Source organism: Alternaria viburni, assembly GCF_023758015.1.
Source record: "Alternaria viburni strain BMP 2772 chromosome Unknown scaffold_1, whole genome shotgun sequence".
NCBI classification, from domain to species: Eukaryota; Fungi; Ascomycota; class Dothideomycetes; order Pleosporales; family Pleosporaceae; genus Alternaria; species Alternaria viburni.
Genome location: NW_026055770.1, coordinates 2,125,705 through 2,145,512, shown reverse-complemented (window position 1 = coordinate 2,145,512; position 19,808 = coordinate 2,125,705). Strand labels below are relative to the sequence as shown.

The following is a 19,808-nucleotide window of genomic DNA, read 5'->3' as shown; positions in this document are numbered from 1 at the left end:
CACGTTTGCAGAGCCTCAATGTTGGAAGTGACGACATTCGATTCCGTTTTACGAGCTCAGAGAAGACGGGAATGTTATCTCCGATTCAGAACTCATCGCAGTCGTGAGATGACAGACACAGCATCCTAGAGTGACATCATGTCCAGACCGGGCATCGTAGCCAATTCTTTGACGACCTTCACCTCGTGCCCTGATCATGAAGGAGGTGAGCAGGTCAGATTCAGATCTACGGTGAGAGACGAACTTCACCATGCACAGATGAGAGACATCCAAGTGATAGCGGACCCTTTGCCTCTCCTGCTTCTTATACCCGAGTTTACTGATCTCATGTTCACCTGCTTCACAACCTCCTCGCTACTTTCGCTCTTCGAGATACTTGTCAAAGCTTCCGACGTGGTTGTTCTCAAAGTTCTCCCAACCAAGCTTCCGCCATCGTGCTCACAAATACGAGATGATCAGGAAGACGAGAGGCTTGCCCGTCATTGTCCTTGGACTCACGCTCTTCATCTACGACCTACAGCCCGGCATACTGACAATACTCCACGAACGGCCTAACAGAAAGCCAATGGTCTATGTACTGGATGGCAAAGACTTTGAGGACAGTGCAGACGAAGTCTTTGACGACACTACCACAGAAATGAGATCCAGCCTTGAGTTAAGCGCTGTAGGACTGGGTCTGCGCCTGATCAAGAACGATGGAATGCTCAAGGTAAATTATCAAGGTGAGAATGGCGGAGTCGTGGACTGGACATTCCAAGGCTTGCGCTGCTCCAGTGTGGGTAGCATGACAGCATGTGCCTTTACGCAGACAATGCCCGAGGTTGCTGTGCAATCCGAATTGTCGAACAGTACTATCCAGACCGTGAGCACCGATCCCATCCTGGAACGCATCGTTCAGCCTCCAGTGTCTGGTCTTAGCATTATATCGACAACGGAAACCCGCCCCGTCAAGCCTATAGTCAAGCCTATGATCAAGCCTGCGATCACGACCAAATTTCCAAAGGAAGAACCCGGCATCTTTTCATCAATGGTCGACAAAGAGAGCGGCCTCAAACGCAAAGCGACAGAAGACGTTGAGCAGCCGAAGCCACACAAACTCGCGAAAACATCACACGAATCTCCTCCACCATGGCCAGCTCATCTATACATGACTTGCTGTCGCATGCAACCGGTCTCACAGAGCCCCACCGGGAACCTGCATATCGATCTCAGAGAGGGTACAGTGTGGTTCGAGGGCTGGCATGGAAAAGCAGAGGCACGCATATTCGAGAAGAGACAGGTCAATCTCCGGGATTCATCAGGTAAGCTCCATGTATGAAGCGCACAAGCTTGCTTTTTCCGATTCATAGTCAACATGACTATGGACACAACAAAACACGACAAGCACTTATCGCGCAGCGACATGAACTTTGTATTGGTCTACTGTATGTATATCCAAGACTAACAAATGCAACCAGCTACTGTTCAGTACATTCGACAACACAAGCGTTCCGGAAATCACCTATCCACAACCCATTCTCTCGAAATATCCAGGAAAAATCAGAAGGACGAACTGACTCCGCTGTTCAGAGTAGTATGCTCTGCACCCGGATGGCAGACATGGGGTTCCGATACTGACGCAAGTCTGGGTCCTAATCCCGACCCCTCACTCAAACTCACTAGAACAACGACCGACATCTCGCCCACCGTCATCGTCGATGCGATCGTCCACTGCATTGACCGTGCTTCAGAACGTCCACCCGTACACGACCCGGACACTGATCATGAGTTACAGGAAAATCTAGAACGCTACAAGAAACTCCAAAATGCATATTGGACACGTCCCGGAGCTTATTCGAACTGGAAGTATACATCTAATGAGATAAAGACGCGGGCCGCTCGTAGGAAACTTCTCAGAACAGTGCATGGGGAGTAGAGGGAGGAGGAGGCCAGACATACCAAGATCGAGAGAACAGACGACTTGCTGGATCTGCGGTGGATCTACAAGTCGTTGCTGGGTTATAGGGAGACCAAAGGCTTTACAAAAGCGATTGATTTGTTCATTCTCGAGATCTTGAAGGACTTCAAAGAAAGATCTGGGCCCGCGCTCCAGATATCATGAGCCTTTGGCAACCATGAATTCGGGTTGAATTCGGGTTGCATGCAGCCTGACTCCGGTATCATCTGAGCGATTAAGTATTCTTTTACACACACACACACACACACACACACACACCTAGTTTCAAGGGAGTGTGTCAGAAGAGCAATATTGGAAATGCTGTGCTCTACTTCATTGGTCGATTCTGCGCTGAACCCTGGACGCTGAGCCACTCACAGAGTATACGATCTCAATGGCAGGCACAGGAAATGACACTATCGGATAAGAGAACAATAAGCGCTGCTCGTGCATAAATCAAATACTCGTTGGTATACATAAAACCGCACTTGTTTGCGCATAAACCCAAAATCCCAATTCAAACCCAGAACCCAATTGCACTTGCCTCCCGTGGATATATTTACGCCGGCGCAGCAGCACCCTCGCCATTCTCACCACCATTACCACCCCCACCAGTAAGACTAGACATAAACTCCTGCCATCTAAACACCTCGGTCCTATTACCCAAACTCTTCCCTCCCTTAGCGAAAGCCCTCCGTCCACTAAACCCCTCAATAGCCATATCAATCTCCCGCTCCGTCAACTTCCTCTCCCCAGCCTCAGGCGCAGTATGCAACAGCGCGTCCTTCAGCTCCGCCAGATCAATTTGCCCATCGTCATTATCATCGAAGGCTTCGAACGCGGCGGTCAGTTCATTCTGGTGGGAGAGGTTGCCGAGGAGGTCGGATAGCGTTGTCAGGTAGGTCGCTAGGTTGATGGATTGTGCGCCGTTGAAGTAGGTGGAGAGTTGGGAGGGGGTGGCCGAGAGACCGAGTTGGGAGAGCATGTCTGCGACGTCGGCGGAGTTGACGTGGCCGTCGTCGTCGCGGTCCATGACGCTGAAGGATTCGCGCATGCTGTGGAGGAGGGGTGGGGGCAGTTTGGAGAGGGCGTCGCTGGAGGCCATGCGTTGCATGGGTGCTGGTCGCGCTGTGCGCTCTGCTGGCTTGTAGGTCTCGACGGGTTTGTATGTCTCGACAGGCTTGAAGGTCTCGACGGGCTTGAAGGTTTCGACTGGCTTGAACGTCTCAACTGGCTTGTATGTCTCCGCCGGCTTGAGCTCCTCAACCGGAGTATGAATCTCGGCTGGCTTGAAACTCTCAATTGGCTCGGTATTTTCGACAGGTGGTGACTTCTTTCTGCTGAAGAGAGGCGGTGGTGCGTCGTCCCTCCCGGCGGCCTCGAACTTGGCTGCGATGGATGATGTGCTTAGAGGGCGCACCGTCATCTGCGAAGACGAGGAAACATTCCGCGTTGGCGAGACATTGCGTCCAGGCGAGAGATTTCGAGAAGGCGAATTGGGCGCTTCTGGGGTGCCCGTCGTCCCCCGTGCATTCAGCCAGGATGGCGGGTTTTGCGATGGGTTGCCCCCGATAGACAGACGGTTGGGGGTCTGCGCAGGGGATGTCGGAGTCTCTTTGGGCTTTAGAGGCGAACTGTTTGGCGTCGATGGTCGCAGGGTAGATGGTGAGCTCTCTCTGATGGAGCCTGGTCTGCGGAAGGGCGACTGGCGCGGGCTGTTGAAGGAGAGGGGCGAGGGCTTGTAGGGCGTTGGCGTTGTAGACTGCATATCTGGATTAGTCGCATTCATACAGTTCACAAGGGTCCAGCATACCATGGTGCGTATATTCGTTTTGGAGATGTCGCTGGTCGTCGCGTTGTTTGGTGTTGTCAATGGGATGGCCTAGCAACGAGCCTATCGATAAGCTGACATGGGTAATTGGCGTGGGCATGCAGGGTTCGTTCACTCTCTGCGGGCAGCATAGCGGGTCACACGCATAGTCACAGCTCCGGATACTATGCGGTAGCCATTCACGCTCCCAGACCCACGGCCTGCTGGATCAATCCCCCATCGCCGCCAGCTACAGCGCGTCATGTTGTTTCGGGACGGTTACATTAGGCTCCCCTAGCGCCGTCGATCTATAATGTAGCATCCGAGTCGCCAGGTGCCCGTACAGAAGAAGATGGAGACACTCATGGCTGAAGTAATCGCACAGCGGCCAAGCGGGCCCAATGCCGCTCAGCCTGTTTCCCTGCAGCGCCAGCCCTCCTTCTCCTCGTTCCCTCCCTCGCGATCGCCCTCTACCCGCAATGGCCACCACCCGAAAGCTCGCTCCCCGCAACCCCCCATGCTCCGCGAGGGCGACGAAGACGACTCGATCCAGTCCTCGCACGACGAGTCGTACCAGTCCTCCATGGCCGCCATTCCCAGAGGAACCGCCAAGTTGCGCTCGCAGTATCCCGCCGACGCAGTTGAGAACCATGTCGAGTACATCCTGGTCGCCTCGTTCGACATTGACCGCGGCTCCATCATGGAGCACCAGTACCCGGCGGCTATCAGTGGAGACGAGACTATGCTAGCAGAGCTCATGTTGCCCGATCAGGCGCACGTACGCAGTCAAGATTGGACCATCTTCTTCCTGCACAAGGACACCACAGCCGAAGAGGAGGAGCGCGAAGCACGGAGAGAGCGCAGGAGGCGGAGACGGCGGCGGAAAGAGGGCCTGGAAGACGACGGCGACGACGATGCGACTGCCGGTACTGAAGAGCAAGACGACGAATACGATGACGGCGACGACGACACCGAAAGCGAGGGGGAGCCAGACCCCGACGGGCCCCCATTAGTCTATGTCTTGAACCTTGTCAACACCAAGCAGGACAATACAGTGAAGAGGTAGGAATAACATTTCCATAAACTTGGCAAGACTAACACTATGTAGAGGTGCCATCGTCAAAGCCATGGCTATATGCACGCGCCATCCCTTCCTGCACATATACAAGCCCCTGCTACTGCTGGCTCTTGAGGAATACTTCAGGGCACCTGTCCTGGAGACCCTCGAATCTCTATACAACGCCCTCAATGCCATGGACCTCTCACTTCTCCCGAGACTCTCCCCCCTGGAGAACTTCGTGCTTGGCGCCAGCGACGCAAAAGACATGTTCGTGGAGAAGTTCGAGCTCATGGTCCGGCAGCGGAAGAAGCTCGATGCAGCGAGAGACTCTGTCGAAACATCTTCAGATCCTCAGTCGCGCAAGAAGACATACACTGTCCCGCGAGACACGCACGAGTTCGAGTCCAAGATCAACTACAACGGCATACCTGTCCCCGTCAAGATACCCACCGCTCTGAGTCCAGAGACTGTGGGCGACTTCTCCTTGATCAAGCTCATCCAAACCTTCTCCGCGCCTCATGCTGCGCAACCGCAGCCCTTCGCTTTACACCCACATCTGACTACGAGCGGCGCATTCACTCACCCCATCATCGTCCTCGTCAACGCCCTCCTCACACAAAAACGCATCATCTTCATCGGACATAATCGTCCTTCAGGCGAAGTCGCTGAAGCTGTACTGGCAGCATGTGCTCTGGCCTCTGGTGGCATTCTCCGTGGCTTCGTTCGCCATGCGTTCCCATATACCGATCTTACCAAAGTAGATGACCTGCTGAAGGTACCTGGCTTTATTGCTGGCGTCACCAACCCCGCCTTCTCCTACAAGCCCGAGTGGTGGGATCTGCTCTGCGATCTGCCGACCGGTCGCATGAAGATCAGCAATCGCATTGAAACGGCATCACCCACAGAGGGGTCCATGTTCTTCCAGCAACAGGGCCTACCACTGAATGGGCCAGGGGCACCACCAGCCTTTGACGGCAAGGGCGGCGGCGTCGACCCTACCGGCGACACCCAATTTATGGACAGACTTCTCGAGAGCATCGCCAACCGTCACGGCGAGAATGCCATCCGAGCGAAGTGGCGTTCGTGGGTGCTCAAGTTCACCCGCATCGCGGCCGCTTTCGAAGAGACGGTCTATGGCGCTTCGGCATTGTACATTGGCTCCCACGAGACCGACGTTGGCGCATATGGTGTCTCTGGACATGGCTACGTCTGGCCAGACGAGAACCACAAGCTACGCGAGCTCGCTGCAAATGTACACCGCATCGAGGGCTGGCGCAACACAAGGAGTTATTACAGCTGCGTTCAAGATCTAGCGAGACATTGGAAGAAGAGACCAGTGCGTGGTCTTGACATTGGCCACCAGCACGACAAGCTGCGATGCTTGAAACTTACGCACGATCAATCTGCGGGCATCTATCTTGCACTCGCGCGGTGCGTTGAAGAAGCGGGTTCACCACCTAGTGAGAGTGCGAATGCCTCTTCGAGTGATTTGTCGTCCATGGCCCAGTCACTTTCCATCGCGAATGACTCTGAGCGCAAGGCGAATTCGCAGCTCCAGTACGACACCATCCTGCAGCTGCTCTGTGTGATCCCAGATGCTGGCCTCTTCTATCTTAGTCTAGGCTTGTTTCATCCCCGACAGGATGTCAGGATGGCAGTCGTGAGATTACTAGAGAGAATCATGGACCACTCTGCTGGTCGGCACTACTGGGGACAATTAGGACGTTTCGCCAAACTGGCCTTCTTCAGAGTGAAGAGGGAAGAAGCGCAGAAGTAATTGCGATACGATAAGGCGTTGATGGTGTTGGATTGAATTGCCGGTATAACACGTGTCATGGAGTTTGTAAATGCTGTAACGTAGATATCTGAATGAATGAAATGAAGTACACATGGAGTGCCTAGCTATCTTCATGCAAACTAGTCGCCATGCAGCAAAGTCACGCCTGTCCCCAGACACGCTACGAACCGTTGGATGCGCGCGCATCCCTGCATCGCATCTCATCTCCGCCTAAATCATACTCGCCCAAAATTTCCCGCTTCACCCCTCGAAATGCGCCCGCCCTAGTCGCCGTGTCGCAACGCCCATTTCGCCCTCCTTACTCTCTCAGACACGTTGCGCATGCTGTCTGCACGCCAATTGAACAGCGACAATGGCATCAGTACCACCGAGTGAACCCCCAGCGGTTAAGAAACGCGGACGCCCGAAGAAAGTCGTAGCCGAGGATGCGGGGGCGATACCAGCGGTCGAAGCGAGCAAGGCGGCCGTAAAGAAGGTCGCCGCGAAGCCCGCTGGAAAGGCGAAACCTGTGGAGGTCAAGAAAGAGAAGAAGACGGTTGTGAAAAGCGCAAAGACGGTTGCTCCTCCTGCAACTCCTGCCGCGAAGAAAGATGCGCCCCAGTCGCCAATTGCGCTCGAACAACCCACGCCCGTCGCACCGTCTACAAGCAAGATATTAGAGGAGGTACAAGCGAAAGGGACGTTCAAGAAGGCACAGTCTGCTGCGAAGGTCGTGGAGAAGGTAGCGTCGAGTACGGACAAGAAGACTGCGCCGCCACAACCCCAGACCCAGGAACCGACAACAAAACCAGCGTCCCCGCCGTCGAAACCAGCAGTATCAGCATCCACGAAGCCTCCTCCTCCAAAACCGACTACGAATCCCACCACTCCACGCCCAACAACAATCCCCCTCCCCTCACACCCCACAAAAGCACCCTCACCGGTCTCCCCACCTCCAAACCCATACCCACGTTTCTCAAAACCCACAACCTCCACCCGCCACATACCGCCAAACCCCTACCCAACCAGCATCCGTCCCTCAAACCAACAAGCACCTCCGTCCCCACCGCACCGCCAACACCCCACGCGCCTCATCGAGCCCACACCCGACATCAGGCTGCCACCCAAATACAAACCCGCGTCGCGCCGTGTCACAGCGATAATGGTGAGTTTACCGATTGTGTTGGTATTTGGATATGAGTTGTTTGAGCGGTGGAGGGGGAAGGAGGTTAAGCAGGTTTTTAGGGAGACGGAGAGGGAGGGGTCAACGAATGAATGAATGAATGAATGGTTTGATGGGTGGGTAATGAACGGGTGAGGGATGGAGGTAATGATGATGGCGACGTGTAATGTTGGATTTGTATTGTGTATTTATATCATCATCTGTATGATCTGGTCTCTGCTACGTCTTATGTATGTTTATAGAGATACAGTACACGGAAGGGGTATCACTACTCTTGTGTGCTGTTGCTGTTGGTATTCCAGTCTACTCTCTCGGATCGTATGGCGACCTATCTGATTCGCCTTCCATGCTGGTTGAACAAATGAAAAGGTGTGTGAAGAAGGTCAAAGGGTGAACAGAATGTGAAAGACTATGTATAAGAAGGATAATCGCGAAAAAGACATCAAGCTCAGCGATCCACGCTACATGTAACTCTTCTTCCTTAGCAGCATGCCCCTCGTCCCTGATGGATCGATTGGCAGACCCGATGCACTGCCGCGACGGCTACCAGGTCTGCTAGCAGACGGAGAACGTGTTGTATTGACGGGCTCTACATCCAGTATCGGTGGGCCTACACTAACATCGGGTGTAGCGGGCCCTGGAGGGTGGAATAGGCGCTTGTACCGCAGCTCTGGTGAGCTTGGTACGTTTGGATTGGAGGGGGACCTTGCGGCCGAGGTCATGGTGAGGTTGAACAGCGTGTTGGTACGACGACTGAGCGGACTTTGAGTTGGCTGTGGCGTGGGCTGTAGCGTGGGCTGTGGGGCGGCTTGCATCATGGCTTGAGGGGTTGAAGGCCAGAGAGTGGGACCGGTGAAGGTGGGCGATGTAGAAGGCGAGGGTGAAGAGAGCCTGTCTGTAGTGTCTGACTCGGGATCGGCAAAGTAGTCGTGGTCAGACGTGTCGTTCGTGGACGACATGGGATCGAGTTGGATGGTCTCGGTCCACTGGCGCCTTGCGTTGTTTGCGCCTTGAGCTTGCTTCGCAACGGAAAGCGGTTGGGAGGACGCTCTCAAGGCTGCACGAGACAAGAGAGGACTGGTGGGTGCAGACTTCCGCAGCACAGGGCTAGGAGGCTCCGTCCTGAGCTCGAAGCGCGTCATCTTATGCGTCGATTTCGCTCGCTTTCTTTGAGCGAGATCGTTATCCTGAGAGCTGGTCCGCCTGATATTGACGTCTTGCTGTGGTGTAAAGACGAGTCGTCCCTTGAGCTTCTGGATCGTGTCGTCCAACGCGAGCTCAATGGCGACATGATTTTGTATCCGCGAGAGCTTTGGCCACGTAGCTCGCTGTCCAGTGAGCATGCATCCGACCATGAACTCGGGCGTGGGGTTGCTCAAGACTCTAGGGAAGTCCGCGTAGTTGATCTTGGGGAAGATGTTGATGTCGCCTGAGTATCTCTGGCTCAGTACCGAACGTCCTTTTGTGACAAGGTTTGGGAGGAATCCAGTATCCGCTAGCTGTTGGAGGCGGTGCATTACCTCACCCTTGCAAAGACTAGCTGAGAGACTCATCCAACCGGGACCACTGGCGGCGCCTTGGGCTTCTGCAGCGACAATCTCCTCCTCTTTCGCCAGAAAGGGAACAACATGTGGGTTGACCTGCGAGACAATAAAGTGATTCACGTTGAACATCTCGGCCAACCGGGTCATCGGTAGGTCGTTGTCTACTGAGCCATCGATCCACGTCGCGTCAGGGTTTGGATCCCAAGGTACTTCCAGGCCGGTCTTCGGGTCCTTGGCCAGCAGAGATGCCTTCTTGTAGACGAGCGGAACTGAGCAAGACGTGCATCTACGTAGCGTTAGCATAGCCATAATGGTTCCTTGGTTTCGTGAACTTACACTGCAGACCAGATCATCACGTTCGGCGCTGTGATGTAATTCAAGAGCCTGGGCAATTCGTAGAGCGACGAAGTCGAAACTGGAATGTTCAAGATACGTCGAGTCCGGTTGTATGCTTCTTGAAAGGTCAAATCGCCTAGCAGATCACGCATAACTCTCATGAGATGTGCAATGTCAAAAAGAGCTCCAGACTTCATCAAGCGCATTGCTTTGTTGATCAGGCCTTCTGGGTGATCCGGGCTTTCAAATACGTTCAAGTCTCCAAAGCAAAATTGGTGCATAACCTCCGGGATCTCTGCATCGGTCTTTGCGCATAGGACCGCACTGACGATGCTTCCTGCAGAGGCTCCCGATATGATGCGTGGGAGAAGACGAGCGTCCCAAAGACCCTTAACAACGCCGATGTGGTTCATCCCAAAGGTCCCACCGCCTGAGAGTAACAATGCGCTCCTACCGAATGATTGGCGTGTTTGAAGCAGTTGATCGACCAGTCGCCGCGGCTCGATAGGACACTGATCTCCCTGCTTCTCCGAGACGTCCAGCAAAGCGGCCATAGTCTGCTGAGCCGACTCGATGTACCTCTCGATCAGACGCTTGGTTCCAATGTGCGAGTGCTTGTACAGACGCAGGTCGCCCATGTCACCCAAACCGCGTGTGAGGGTGGTCCTGATCAGGAACAGCATCCTCTTCACGTCGCAGCTCATGCGAGCATCGTCCAGCTCTTTCAGCCGGGCAGCAACCAGATCCACATTGTATTCCGGAGTGTCGTCCTCTTCTTTCCAGGCTTCGTTTCCTTCTAGGATATCGAGCTCGGTCGCGGCGGCTTTCCATTGGTCGTATGTCTCGGCCTGCGTGGCGATCTCGTCAGCATGTGAAAGGGCACGACCAATCTGAGGAACCCACGTCTTTCATGTGCAGGTACAGGACCTGCCTACGATTTGCTTCCGCAGCATCCACGGCTAATTCAGGAACATGGTAGTCGCCCACTGGGTCGCCCAGAGTCCCCAACGGATTCCTGGCCAGCTGCACCAGGGGTCCGAGGAAGCCGCCATGGCTTTTGCTCTTCCTTATGGATTTCTGCCCATGTTGTCCTCCTCTTACGTGCAGTCGCGTACTGCCGCCTGTAAAGATGGTGTCAGACAGCAATGACATCGAGCGCCGGTACACGCCATGCGCGAATCCTACGAAGCCTGGCTTAGCCGGTGGTAGGAGGATCGGTAGATCGAGTGGTCGTGAAGGCAGCGTGCGGTGGTGTCGAAGTAGGAAAGTCGGTTTCCAGGGAGTCTGTCGCGGTCGAGGGAGCCTGTAGCCTAGTAATAGTGCTTTTCGAGAAGACGCGGTGTAGGGTGGCCGGAGATGGTCAACTGCGGGTGGTCATGCGCCTCGGTCGCGCAAGTCGCGGAAGGTGCGTCACAGGCTTGCCACTTCAATACTTGTGCAATGTTGTCGCCGGACGACGAAACGAGCGCGAGAAAGGTCGGCATTGACGCCTTTGAAGTATTCGATGCGTGCAGCGCATGCTAGGGAGCGTGGGGACATGCGCATGGTACATCGTCATCGGCAAGGATCAACTAAACAAAGCCGGCGAGGGTGTCGCGTCGGCAGTAGTCGTCAACCGACGCTGATACGACACGCAGCTTCCACCTGTACCTGCAGGTCCAGTGTTGGCAGACTACTGCACATGCACCATGGATCATGTGTCTTACGTGTAGCTGGTATCAAAGGCCGAGAGTCCTCTGACCACCTGTTGATGTGCTCGACTCCCAAGAGCCCTTAATTGTGAACTTTGGGCACGCAGCATTAGTTCAGAAAGGCCGTGTAGCGCCGCGAATAGTTACTCGTCCGAAATCGCGATCCCGCGCTGCAGACGGCAGATCTGGAGAAAGCTGCAGACGTGGGGCAGCCATCCCTACCTGTTTTGACCGCCATCTTCGATCTTGTGAGTCCACGAGGCTCTATGCATGAGACAATGCACCCTCAAAAAAGAATATGGGTGTGCCACAGTCAGTCGTGGCCATTCGCATAGGCGGACGGACCGGCTTACAGCTGGCGCCTCTTTCACATGTCAGACTCACACCCAACTGACTCAACACTCTATACCTCTATACGTGTACAAAAAAGGAAAGAAACAACGCAACTGTCCATGCAGCAAATCGCCTCTGTTCTGAGAATCTATTTCAAGCTACCCGATGGATACTGGCCTCGCCCATGAGATGGTGGCGTGTAGCTGGATCATAACGTCGTTGCCATACCGGGTATCATGCAACTAATAAACAATAATGCCATACAGTCGCACCGAAACTCCTTTCAAGCCAACATGTGCACATTCATGCTACCATGCATGCCTCACACTACTTCATGACTCTTGCAAGTCTCGGCTCCTCGCGTTGAGTACGCACTACACGGTACCACCCCTTAGGTTTTCCCTCCTGTGTGACTCCTAGATACACCTTGCTGACGTTGCTCAAGCGGGCGAGTGCATTTGACCCGGGTAGCTGGTTCGGTAGTAAAAGCTCGGTGAAGGCATCGAGATGCTCGCGGTGCAGGCGGCTCTCCAGGAACAAGAAGTTGAACATGATGCTATACGAGTCGAACGCGATTAGGTTGAGCCTGTAAGGCAGCGTCGCTGTTTCCTGGTACATCTGACGGCAGACACCGTTGAGCAAGGTAAACACGGTGGGCCTCTTGACCCAGGGCTGGGATATCGTCTTAAAGGGATTCTGAGTACCATCGTATACTGTGCACTGGTACTTGAAGATAGGAGTAACCCGCTTTACCTTTTTGGGCTTTGTGGGATCAAAGGTAAGGTGATAGGTCTGGTAGCCGATGTTGATAGTCTTACCACCAAGTGTGTAAGTGTAGATGAGATTCCTCACGTTTTCGGGGAGCTGCAGGAGAGGCGAGTCGGTCTGGTTCGTTTTGAATCTGATACAGTCAGTCCTGTGCATGAGGTCAGTGGTGTCTGAGACGTACTTGCGGGCTTGGTCTGAACTTCTAGACAGACGTTCCCCCATTATAGTTCGCCGTGGTGCTGCGATCTCCTCAGCTTTGTATGCCTTCGGCTTATATGGTGCTTTCGGCTGCTCGTTTTTAATGACCCGCTCGAAGAGCCGCGATGTCTGGTTTGGCGCCGTGGGCGATGACTTTAGTATCGCCGGCTCGTTCCTGTGAATAGTTCCTTTGTACCGCGCGAAATTCTCATCTCTCCGTGCTTGCTGGTGGGCTTTCTTCTGGGCCTCCGCTGGTGGCGTTGGCAGAGAGCCGTTCCTCGCCCAGCCGTTTTGTTCTCTCGACTTTTGTCCCGTCTTCATAAGGCCTTTGAAGTTCTCACGGTCACCCTGGACACTGCGCTGATGCGGCTTTGGGGCCTGATGCTTCTTGTTTTCAAGAACCTTATCGAAGATGGAGCGCGGAGGGTTCATGTCGTCATCAGGAATGGAGACGGGACCGTTGAACCAGGATTTCTTTCCTCGTCGGCTTGAGGGTGGTGTCGGTAGCCGCGATCCATTTGGCTCGGTATTTGTTTTATTCCGCTTGTGACGGTCGTCGTTCTCATCTGCTGGATCGCGGTCGTGAGGTGCGCGGCGTTTGTTCGGGCGCCGTGAATAAGTGACTTTTCCCGCCATTTTGCGGAAGAAGTTGATGACTTTTGAGAGAAGTGCGAAAATGGCGAGTTCGGATTGGGGAGAGCAAGTTTCCCTCGCCGCAACCGAAGAAAGTGCGAGGCTGCTCTATTGTGGCAGGTGCAGTTTGATCCACCTATTACCAATTAAGGTAGCGACTCGTTAAATGAAAGAATGACGAAGAAAGGAAAGTGAGTGAAGCTGGTCGTGGAGACCCAGTGTGCGTGCTTTCGCAGCCTTGAGCAGCTTACCACGCGCAACAGCCGCTGCAGGTGGTTAAGCAAGCAAACTCAGGGCGTGAGTACGGTGCGTAGGAGTGATTGCGTTCCCTGAACCGTCGAACGATGCCTACGCGAAATCCCAAAGCCCAACGAACCTGTGTGCACGACGATCAGATGTAGAAATAGATCTCCGCTTGTCGCGGTCTCACGTGGGATAGTAGTTAGTAGTCATCAACGATCAATTTGGTTAGCGGCCGGCTCTTAGCGGCACCGCTTCTGAGGCAGCACAAACCTCGCCGGGCACATCATCCAGGAGAGGAGCTACACGCATATCTGGATGACAACGTAGCCGTAGACAAAGACGCGTTCTCTGAGGTCGCAAGCGCAGCTTTCGAGCTTTGCGACGAATCACCCCCGTTGTCTTCAATCTCACCCTCATTCATGGCCTCCGCTCGGGCCTGATAAGGACAACAAGAAGCTTCCAACTACTCCATATCTGCAAAACTCCAGTAACTCAAAAGAGCATTTATCTATCCTGGTAAGCTGTGGGAAGTCAAACATGTTATGTCCCTCCCGAGGTGAGAGACGCCGTTGCCCCGTGACGTGACTCTGCTCTCTCCAGTCCTACATCCTCTTCTATCCTCTAGTCTTCAGATCATCTTGTCATCTCGCTTTTCCGAGCATAGTCTTTTCACGTACAGCAATATCCACAAATTTCCATCGCATAGCTATAAATCCATTCGAGTAAGCTTCTTAGTTGAGTCCGCGCCTACCTGTTGGTCTTTCGAAGTTAGCAGGTCCACGTCATTTCGTGGTCACCCAGCAAAGGTTTCAGCTGCTGGTGCTCCAGGCTGCTGCTTCCGCTTTGGGAAGTCGCGCTCACCTCGACTCCAATCGGCGGCAAGAGCTAGCCGGCTGCCTCGTCAACAACCTCCAGGGTTTGGCCGCACTTCTTCTTCCAACCTTGTCTCAACATCTGCGAACTCAGTATCTCCTAGCGCTCGCGCTCACATAGTGAGAATGCCGTTCCTCACGCCCAAGAATACAGGTGAGCTTGCTCGATGACGCTGCAGGTCAATCTGCTGCTATGTTGGCGTGGGAACTGACAGATGTATAGTGAGCGCGGCCCCGGCCTTTGTATGGGATGCCTTCCCTGCACCGCCCCCGGAGGCTGAGACGTGTATGTAATCTCAGACATGAGAATTCTCGTCACGCACGCTGACCTAGCGATATAGGGCAACCGGATGCAGACAGCATCGCTAGGCCTGGACGTCTTCCGGACCCGCGCTTCAATCGCGATCCGGAACACGACCGCCGCAGTAAATCGTTCCGACGGGAAGCGAAGATGCTTGCCACAACCCAGCTTGGTGCCTCATCTTCATCCGTGAACGGAAGCTCTCTGGGCCGTGGAATCGGCCAGTGGCCAGCTCCAGCTGCACGCAGCACCGGCTTCCCTCGAGACGTGATCCAAAGTGCTAGTCCCGCTTCACCTCCAGCGAACGCTGTCAAAGAACATGTTCAGACCTCTAGGCCCAAGCTGTCCGCGATCAAGCCAGCCACACGTGTCGCGGGTCCTCCTAAGGGAACGATGGAGTCAATGTTCGTATCACACTCTCGCCGTCCAGAGAACCCAGTAAAACCGAAGGCCTCCACAAGTTCAGCATCACCCACCCAGAGCCAACCGCCAGATTGGGCTGTCGCTATTGAGAAAGCCATGCAAGAAGGCGCTGGACAGGATACGTTGACTGCTAGTACAAAGAGCCCTCGCCCTGAGAGCATCCGCAAGAAGTCGATACCTCCTCATTTGAGGACCAAGACCGACGACCTCGTCCAAGCTCACAAACAACTCAGCTCGCTAGACCTGAACCCGAACGCGAAAGTGTTCGAGGCGCCAGTCAAGGTAGTTGACGAACAGGTCAACGCCAAGAGCGAGGCTTTGGCCTGGAAGGTGGCTATGTCAGAAACCGGTATCGATCATGTTGAAGAAGTGAGTCTCAACACATCTATGCAATGTATATCCACTAACAGATTCTAGGGCTTGCGCGTGCAACAAGATTTGCTCAACGCATGCATTGCTAAGAAGTCTACCACGCCTAGTATCCAACCCACGACTGTCGCTACCACCAACACCACCAACCGCGCTCCTCTCGACCACGAAGCCAAGAAGAATATCATGCTCATACGCGCAATGGAGCATGAGATGGATCTTGAGAAGGTGGCACCTGAGCGCGAGCTCATGGTTATGCAGCGCGCCGAGCTTGACAGATACTTTGTCAAGGTCTGCTCTGCTCACCAGCAATGGTGGGAGGCTATGGGATCGGCATGAACTGTGTCACATCCCGGGTGTGCATTGAAACGGCGGCTTATGTGGTATGCATATACTTCCTTTCCTGGCAGACTCACGCTAATCACAAACACATACAGGCTCTCACTTCACGAGCGGACGTCCGCCCGCACCATTCAAGGCTCGGTGCTGATTGAGGAGTCGGAATTTCGGGGAAGGATTATCTTGATCATTAGTATGCCCATCTTCTTGACTACTGTGGTCAAAGTGGAAGGACTCTGCTACTCGATGGGGTAGGACACTGGTGAACATCGTCGCACAGTAGGAGCGACGTCTGCGACTGGTGCATACGCATGTCGTCGCCACCAGTGGAAACAATACATGACACGAACATCATTGCGCATCTAGACAACTCGTGCACTGTGAAGTCTCGTGGCAAATCCTTTGATACCACTCATTGTTGGTCGTTTGCTGATCACCGAACAATGAGCGTTTGTCTCCGAACAGAGAGACATGCGACTGACTGCTTGCTTGTGACGTTTCAACCTCGCGTTTGTAGTGCGTATAGAAGTGACACAACTCTTCATTTCATGCTGGTAATAGCTGAGTATCAGCGCCGCTATGTCAACGCAACGCCAAGATTCGCAGCACGAAGCCACACGGGGCGCTTTCAGTACCAAAGTGGTAAATAGCGACTCCTCGATCAACCTAGAGATGGCCTACGACTATGCAAAGCATATGAACTCAAGCGAAAGAAGTACGCCTATGCCAGACACAAAGACGTTCGAGATGGAACAGGACGGCAAGCCATCCATCACACTCACATCCTTTAACTGCGACTCCACTTCCCGTCCCCCAGTCGAATCCCGGCCACTGGTGCATCTCTTCAAACCCATCAGCGAAGATGAGATACGCAACCATACGACCCACATAACTTCGACATCCCGTGCCGAGGACGAGAAGGCGGCTTTTATGCAGTTGAGGGCAGAGTTGGACGCGCACTTCCAAGTTCTACAGCGCGAGTTTGAGTGCAAAAGGGGAGTCAGTTGGACACCGTTGCGGCCGTGGGGTAATGAAGAGTGGGAGTGGAGCGATGATGGCAGTAATGAGGGGGACGGTGTGTTCGACTGGTCCTGATAATCATATGCGCGGCTGGAGAGGCGGAGCATCGTGAGGTGGTGATGAGGTATTGTTCATGTGACTTGCGCACTTGCTCGGGCCAATGGAGAGCGATGTAGATAGAGTGTGGGGAGCATACGCGAGAGGGTGTTGCTCACGTGCCTCTCAAAATGGCTGGAAATGGTAAACTGGTACGCTACTTCTGAGCGAGGGGTTTCGACCCGTGATGTGCCTGCATGATTGTAGTGGTTGTAGTGGTAATGCTTCCCCGCGTTGTTCCGAACCAGACTTTCATTCCTGGGGAGGGGTTGGTGTGCATGAACTTACGCCTGTCGAGCAGCAAATGTTGCGAGAGATGTTTTTTGATGCCATTCCAGGCTGGTAGTATCTCTGCTTGAGTCCATTTAAAAGCGGAGATATGTTAATATTGAATCGAAGAAAATGATGCTGGTAATTGCGAGCAAATGTGCGCGGACGCATTCGAGGACCATGGTAGCAAGGGGCGGGCCGTCTCGCGCTTCCGTCAACGGGGTCCACTACATCGAGGTGTATTGCATATGTGCTGACCTTTGTCAGTACAGAGCTGGGACTCTCGTCCCAAGTTCCACCGTCGTGCATGCCAGCCATAAGATCTGTCGCCTCCCCGCACTCTCCATCTTTCAACCTTCACATTCCCAGATTTACCGCCGACTGCACTCTGCCTTATCTAGAGTTCAGTGTCTTACAGGCTGTTCAACTTCCACGACTGAACTTACTGATAACACCCAAATCATGACGACCCAAGTTAGGAACGACAGCGACGCCAGTTCTGGTGGCTCTGGCCCCCGCAACAAGCAAGCTGCGGATGCGATAGAGATGGTCGCGACACACAGCCGTCAAGCCCAACCCAGCGGCCCCCTGGAGCTCAACGAAGTGAACGCATATGAGAAGACCGGGTATGCGTTCTCAAACAAGAAGAAATGGGCAATTTTGACTGTCGTTGGACTCTGCCAAACCAGCATGAGTAAGTGGTCTTGCCAACCGTTTAGTCGAACGAGGCTAACAGGCGACAGACTACAACGCAGCGGTCTACTCCAACGCAATTGGGCCGCTCAACGAGCACTACCATCTCGGCAGCAACCATTTCACCAACGCAAGAGCGGGTATGGCTTGGTTTTTGATCCTGTACGGTATTGGGTGCGAACTATGGGCACCCTGGTCCGAGGAGTACGGACGTTGGCCAGTCATGCAGATATCCCTCTTCACCGTCAACATCTGGCAGATCATGGCCGGTGCCAGTACGTCCTGGGGCCATGTGCTGGCTGCGCGTCTGCTCGGCGGTATCTGCTCTGCTGGCGGCTCCGTCACACTCGGAATGGTTGCGGACATGTTCGATCCCGAAGATCAGCAGCTCCCTATCCTCTGGGTCAGCTTGTGGAGCTGTCTAGGTTCAGGTATGTAACGCTCATGTCGTAGATGTCTGAGGAATGGAATGCTAACTGTCTCCAGTAATTGGCGGCATCTGTGGAGGTCCTATCGAGCAATTCCTTCACTGGCGATGGAACTTCTGGATCCAGCTTATCCTAGGCGCCACTGTTCAGTTCGTTCACTTCTGCTTCGTGCCGGAGACCAGGTCGACAATTATGCTTAACAAGGTAGCCAAGAAGCAACGCAAGCAGAATCCAGATGCCAATGTCGTCGGTCCGACCGAGACGGAGAAGCTGAACCTCAAGAAATGTGGCAAGATCATGGGTCGACCATACAAGATGCTAGTCTGCGAGCCGATCGTTGGCTTCCTGTCGCTGCTCAGTGGATTCAGCGACGCCCTCATCTTCAGTTTCCTCGAGTCATACGGCTACGTGTTCGGCAAGGAGGGATGGGGCTTCACTCCTAGTCAGCTAGGGCTCGCCTTGTTCGCTCTCTTCATCGGCTACTGGCTAGCAGCAGTGCTCTACGTACCCGTCATCCGAAAACACAACCAGCAGCGCAGCAACGGGAAAGTGTTGAGCCCCGAAAGCCGACTATCAGCCCTCCGCTGGATCGTCCTACTCCTGCCAATTGGCCTGTTCGGGTCAGCGTTTGTAGTAACTGGCCCACCCCTTCCCTGGATTGCGCCCCTCATCTTCGCGGTCCTGATCGGATGCGCAAATCTCGCCATCTACTTCGCCACGATCGACTACATGGTTGCCGCGTACGGAGGCACGTATTCCGCTTCAGCCACCGGTGGCAATGGCTTCGCCCGAGACGTCCTTGCCGGTATTTGCTCCTTCTACACCGGTCCGATGTACAAGAAGCTCGGTGTCACAAATTCGACTTGGGTCTTGTCCGCCATCTCCGCTCTTGTTTGCGCCCCGGTCTTCTTCATCTACAAATGGGGCCCTACCATGAGAGCTAAGAGTCTGTACGCTGAGCGAATCCAGCAGGAGAGAGAAAAGAACGCCGCTGCCAAACAAGCAATGCGGGAAGCTTCAGAGACTGTGTCTGAGGTGCAGGCATGAAATGGGATGGATGAAGATGTTGTGTTGTCGTTATTTTTAGGTCCATCGCTCGTCTGCTGTTCGTTTTGTGATACCCAACAGGGTCATAGTTTTGGGTTGCGCGTGTTGCTGGTAGAATACTGTAGATATCCTAATGGACATTTGACCTTCGTCACGTCACAAGTGAAAGCTCATCGTGAAAGCGTGTCTCTGGGGATCTACCGGATGTCCAGGAAGAGTTTCGGCATGGGAGAATGAGTATAATAGGTGGTTGCGGGTTAGGGATCCTTGGCCAGGTTGATAATTGTAGTCGTGAAGCTCTAAAGTCGCAGTTTTGGTCCATGCAAAGACGCCAAGCTTAGTGCAATAGCATGGTAACACTAGAAGGGTGACTTTGAAGTTTGTTGTGACGCTGAAATCAGTGATGGGTGATGCCTGATCGCGGTTGCTGGGATCGTG

General features: G+C 53.9%; 9 protein-coding genes across 9 annotated transcripts; 6 read left to right on the top strand and 3 right to left on the bottom strand.

The window, feature by feature from the left end:
* Positions 1-451: 451 nt before the first annotated feature.
* On the top strand, positions 452-1,784 carry J4E79_000766 (uncharacterized protein; the record flags this gene model as incomplete). The annotated part of the gene is made up of 2 exons (XM_049349681.1): positions 452-1,301; positions 1,663-1,784. The coding sequence occupies 2 exons, from the start codon at positions 452-454 to the stop codon at positions 1,782-1,784; spliced, it is 972 nt and encodes a 323-aa protein (XP_049216468.1).
* Positions 1,785-2,495: 711 nt separating this feature from the next.
* On the bottom strand, positions 2,496-3,752 carry J4E79_000765 (uncharacterized protein; the record flags this gene model as incomplete). The annotated part of the gene is made up of 2 exons (XM_049349680.1): positions 2,496-3,698; positions 3,750-3,752. 2 exons carry the CDS (start codon positions 3,750-3,752, stop codon positions 2,496-2,498), a joined length of 1,206 nt encoding a protein of 401 aa, XP_049216467.1.
* A 346-nt stretch (positions 3,753-4,098) lies between these two features.
* J4E79_000764 (uncharacterized protein) lies at positions 4,099-6,583 on the top strand (the record flags this gene model as incomplete). The annotated part of the gene is made up of 2 exons (XM_049349679.1): positions 4,099-4,808; positions 4,855-6,583. 2 exons carry the CDS (start codon positions 4,099-4,101, stop codon positions 6,581-6,583), a joined length of 2,439 nt encoding a protein of 812 aa, XP_049216466.1.
* Positions 6,584-6,956: 373 nt separating this feature from the next.
* J4E79_000763 (uncharacterized protein) lies at positions 6,957-7,783 on the top strand (the record flags this gene model as incomplete). Its single annotated transcript, XM_049349678.1, has 2 exons — positions 6,957-7,335; positions 7,371-7,783. The coding sequence occupies 2 exons, from the start codon at positions 6,957-6,959 to the stop codon at positions 7,781-7,783; spliced, it is 792 nt and encodes a 263-aa protein (XP_049216465.1).
* Positions 7,784-8,227: 444 nt separating this feature from the next.
* Positions 8,228-10,798, bottom strand: J4E79_000762 (uncharacterized protein; the record flags this gene model as incomplete). The annotated part of the gene is given in 4 exon segments (XM_049349677.1): positions 8,228-9,596; positions 9,647-10,536; positions 10,550-10,723; positions 10,748-10,798. 4 exon segments carry the CDS (start codon positions 10,796-10,798, stop codon positions 8,228-8,230), a joined length of 2,484 nt encoding a protein of 827 aa, XP_049216464.1.
* A 1,199-nt stretch (positions 10,799-11,997) lies between these two features.
* On the bottom strand, positions 11,998-13,272 carry J4E79_000761 (uncharacterized protein; the record flags this gene model as incomplete). The annotated part of the gene is made up of 2 exons (XM_049349676.1): positions 11,998-12,571; positions 12,620-13,272. The coding sequence occupies 2 exons, from the start codon at positions 13,270-13,272 to the stop codon at positions 11,998-12,000; spliced, it is 1,227 nt and encodes a 408-aa protein (XP_049216463.1).
* A 1,238-nt stretch (positions 13,273-14,510) lies between these two features.
* J4E79_000760 (uncharacterized protein) lies at positions 14,511-15,816 on the top strand (the record flags this gene model as incomplete). Its single annotated transcript, XM_049349675.1, has 4 exons — positions 14,511-14,538; positions 14,608-14,670; positions 14,726-15,477; positions 15,526-15,816. 4 exons carry the CDS (start codon positions 14,511-14,513, stop codon positions 15,814-15,816), a joined length of 1,134 nt encoding a protein of 377 aa, XP_049216462.1.
* A 579-nt stretch (positions 15,817-16,395) lies between these two features.
* J4E79_000759 (uncharacterized protein) lies at positions 16,396-16,911 on the top strand (the record flags this gene model as incomplete). The annotated part of the gene is given in 2 exon segments (XM_049349674.1): positions 16,396-16,531; positions 16,547-16,911. The coding sequence occupies 2 exon segments, from the start codon at positions 16,396-16,398 to the stop codon at positions 16,909-16,911; spliced, it is 501 nt and encodes a 166-aa protein (XP_049216461.1).
* A 753-nt stretch (positions 16,912-17,664) lies between these two features.
* On the top strand, positions 17,665-19,370 carry J4E79_000758 (uncharacterized protein; the record flags this gene model as incomplete). Its single annotated transcript, XM_049349673.1, has 3 exons — positions 17,665-17,896; positions 17,946-18,326; positions 18,382-19,370. The coding sequence occupies 3 exons, from the start codon at positions 17,665-17,667 to the stop codon at positions 19,368-19,370; spliced, it is 1,602 nt and encodes a 533-aa protein (XP_049216460.1).
* Between the last annotated feature and the right edge of the window lie 438 nt (positions 19,371-19,808).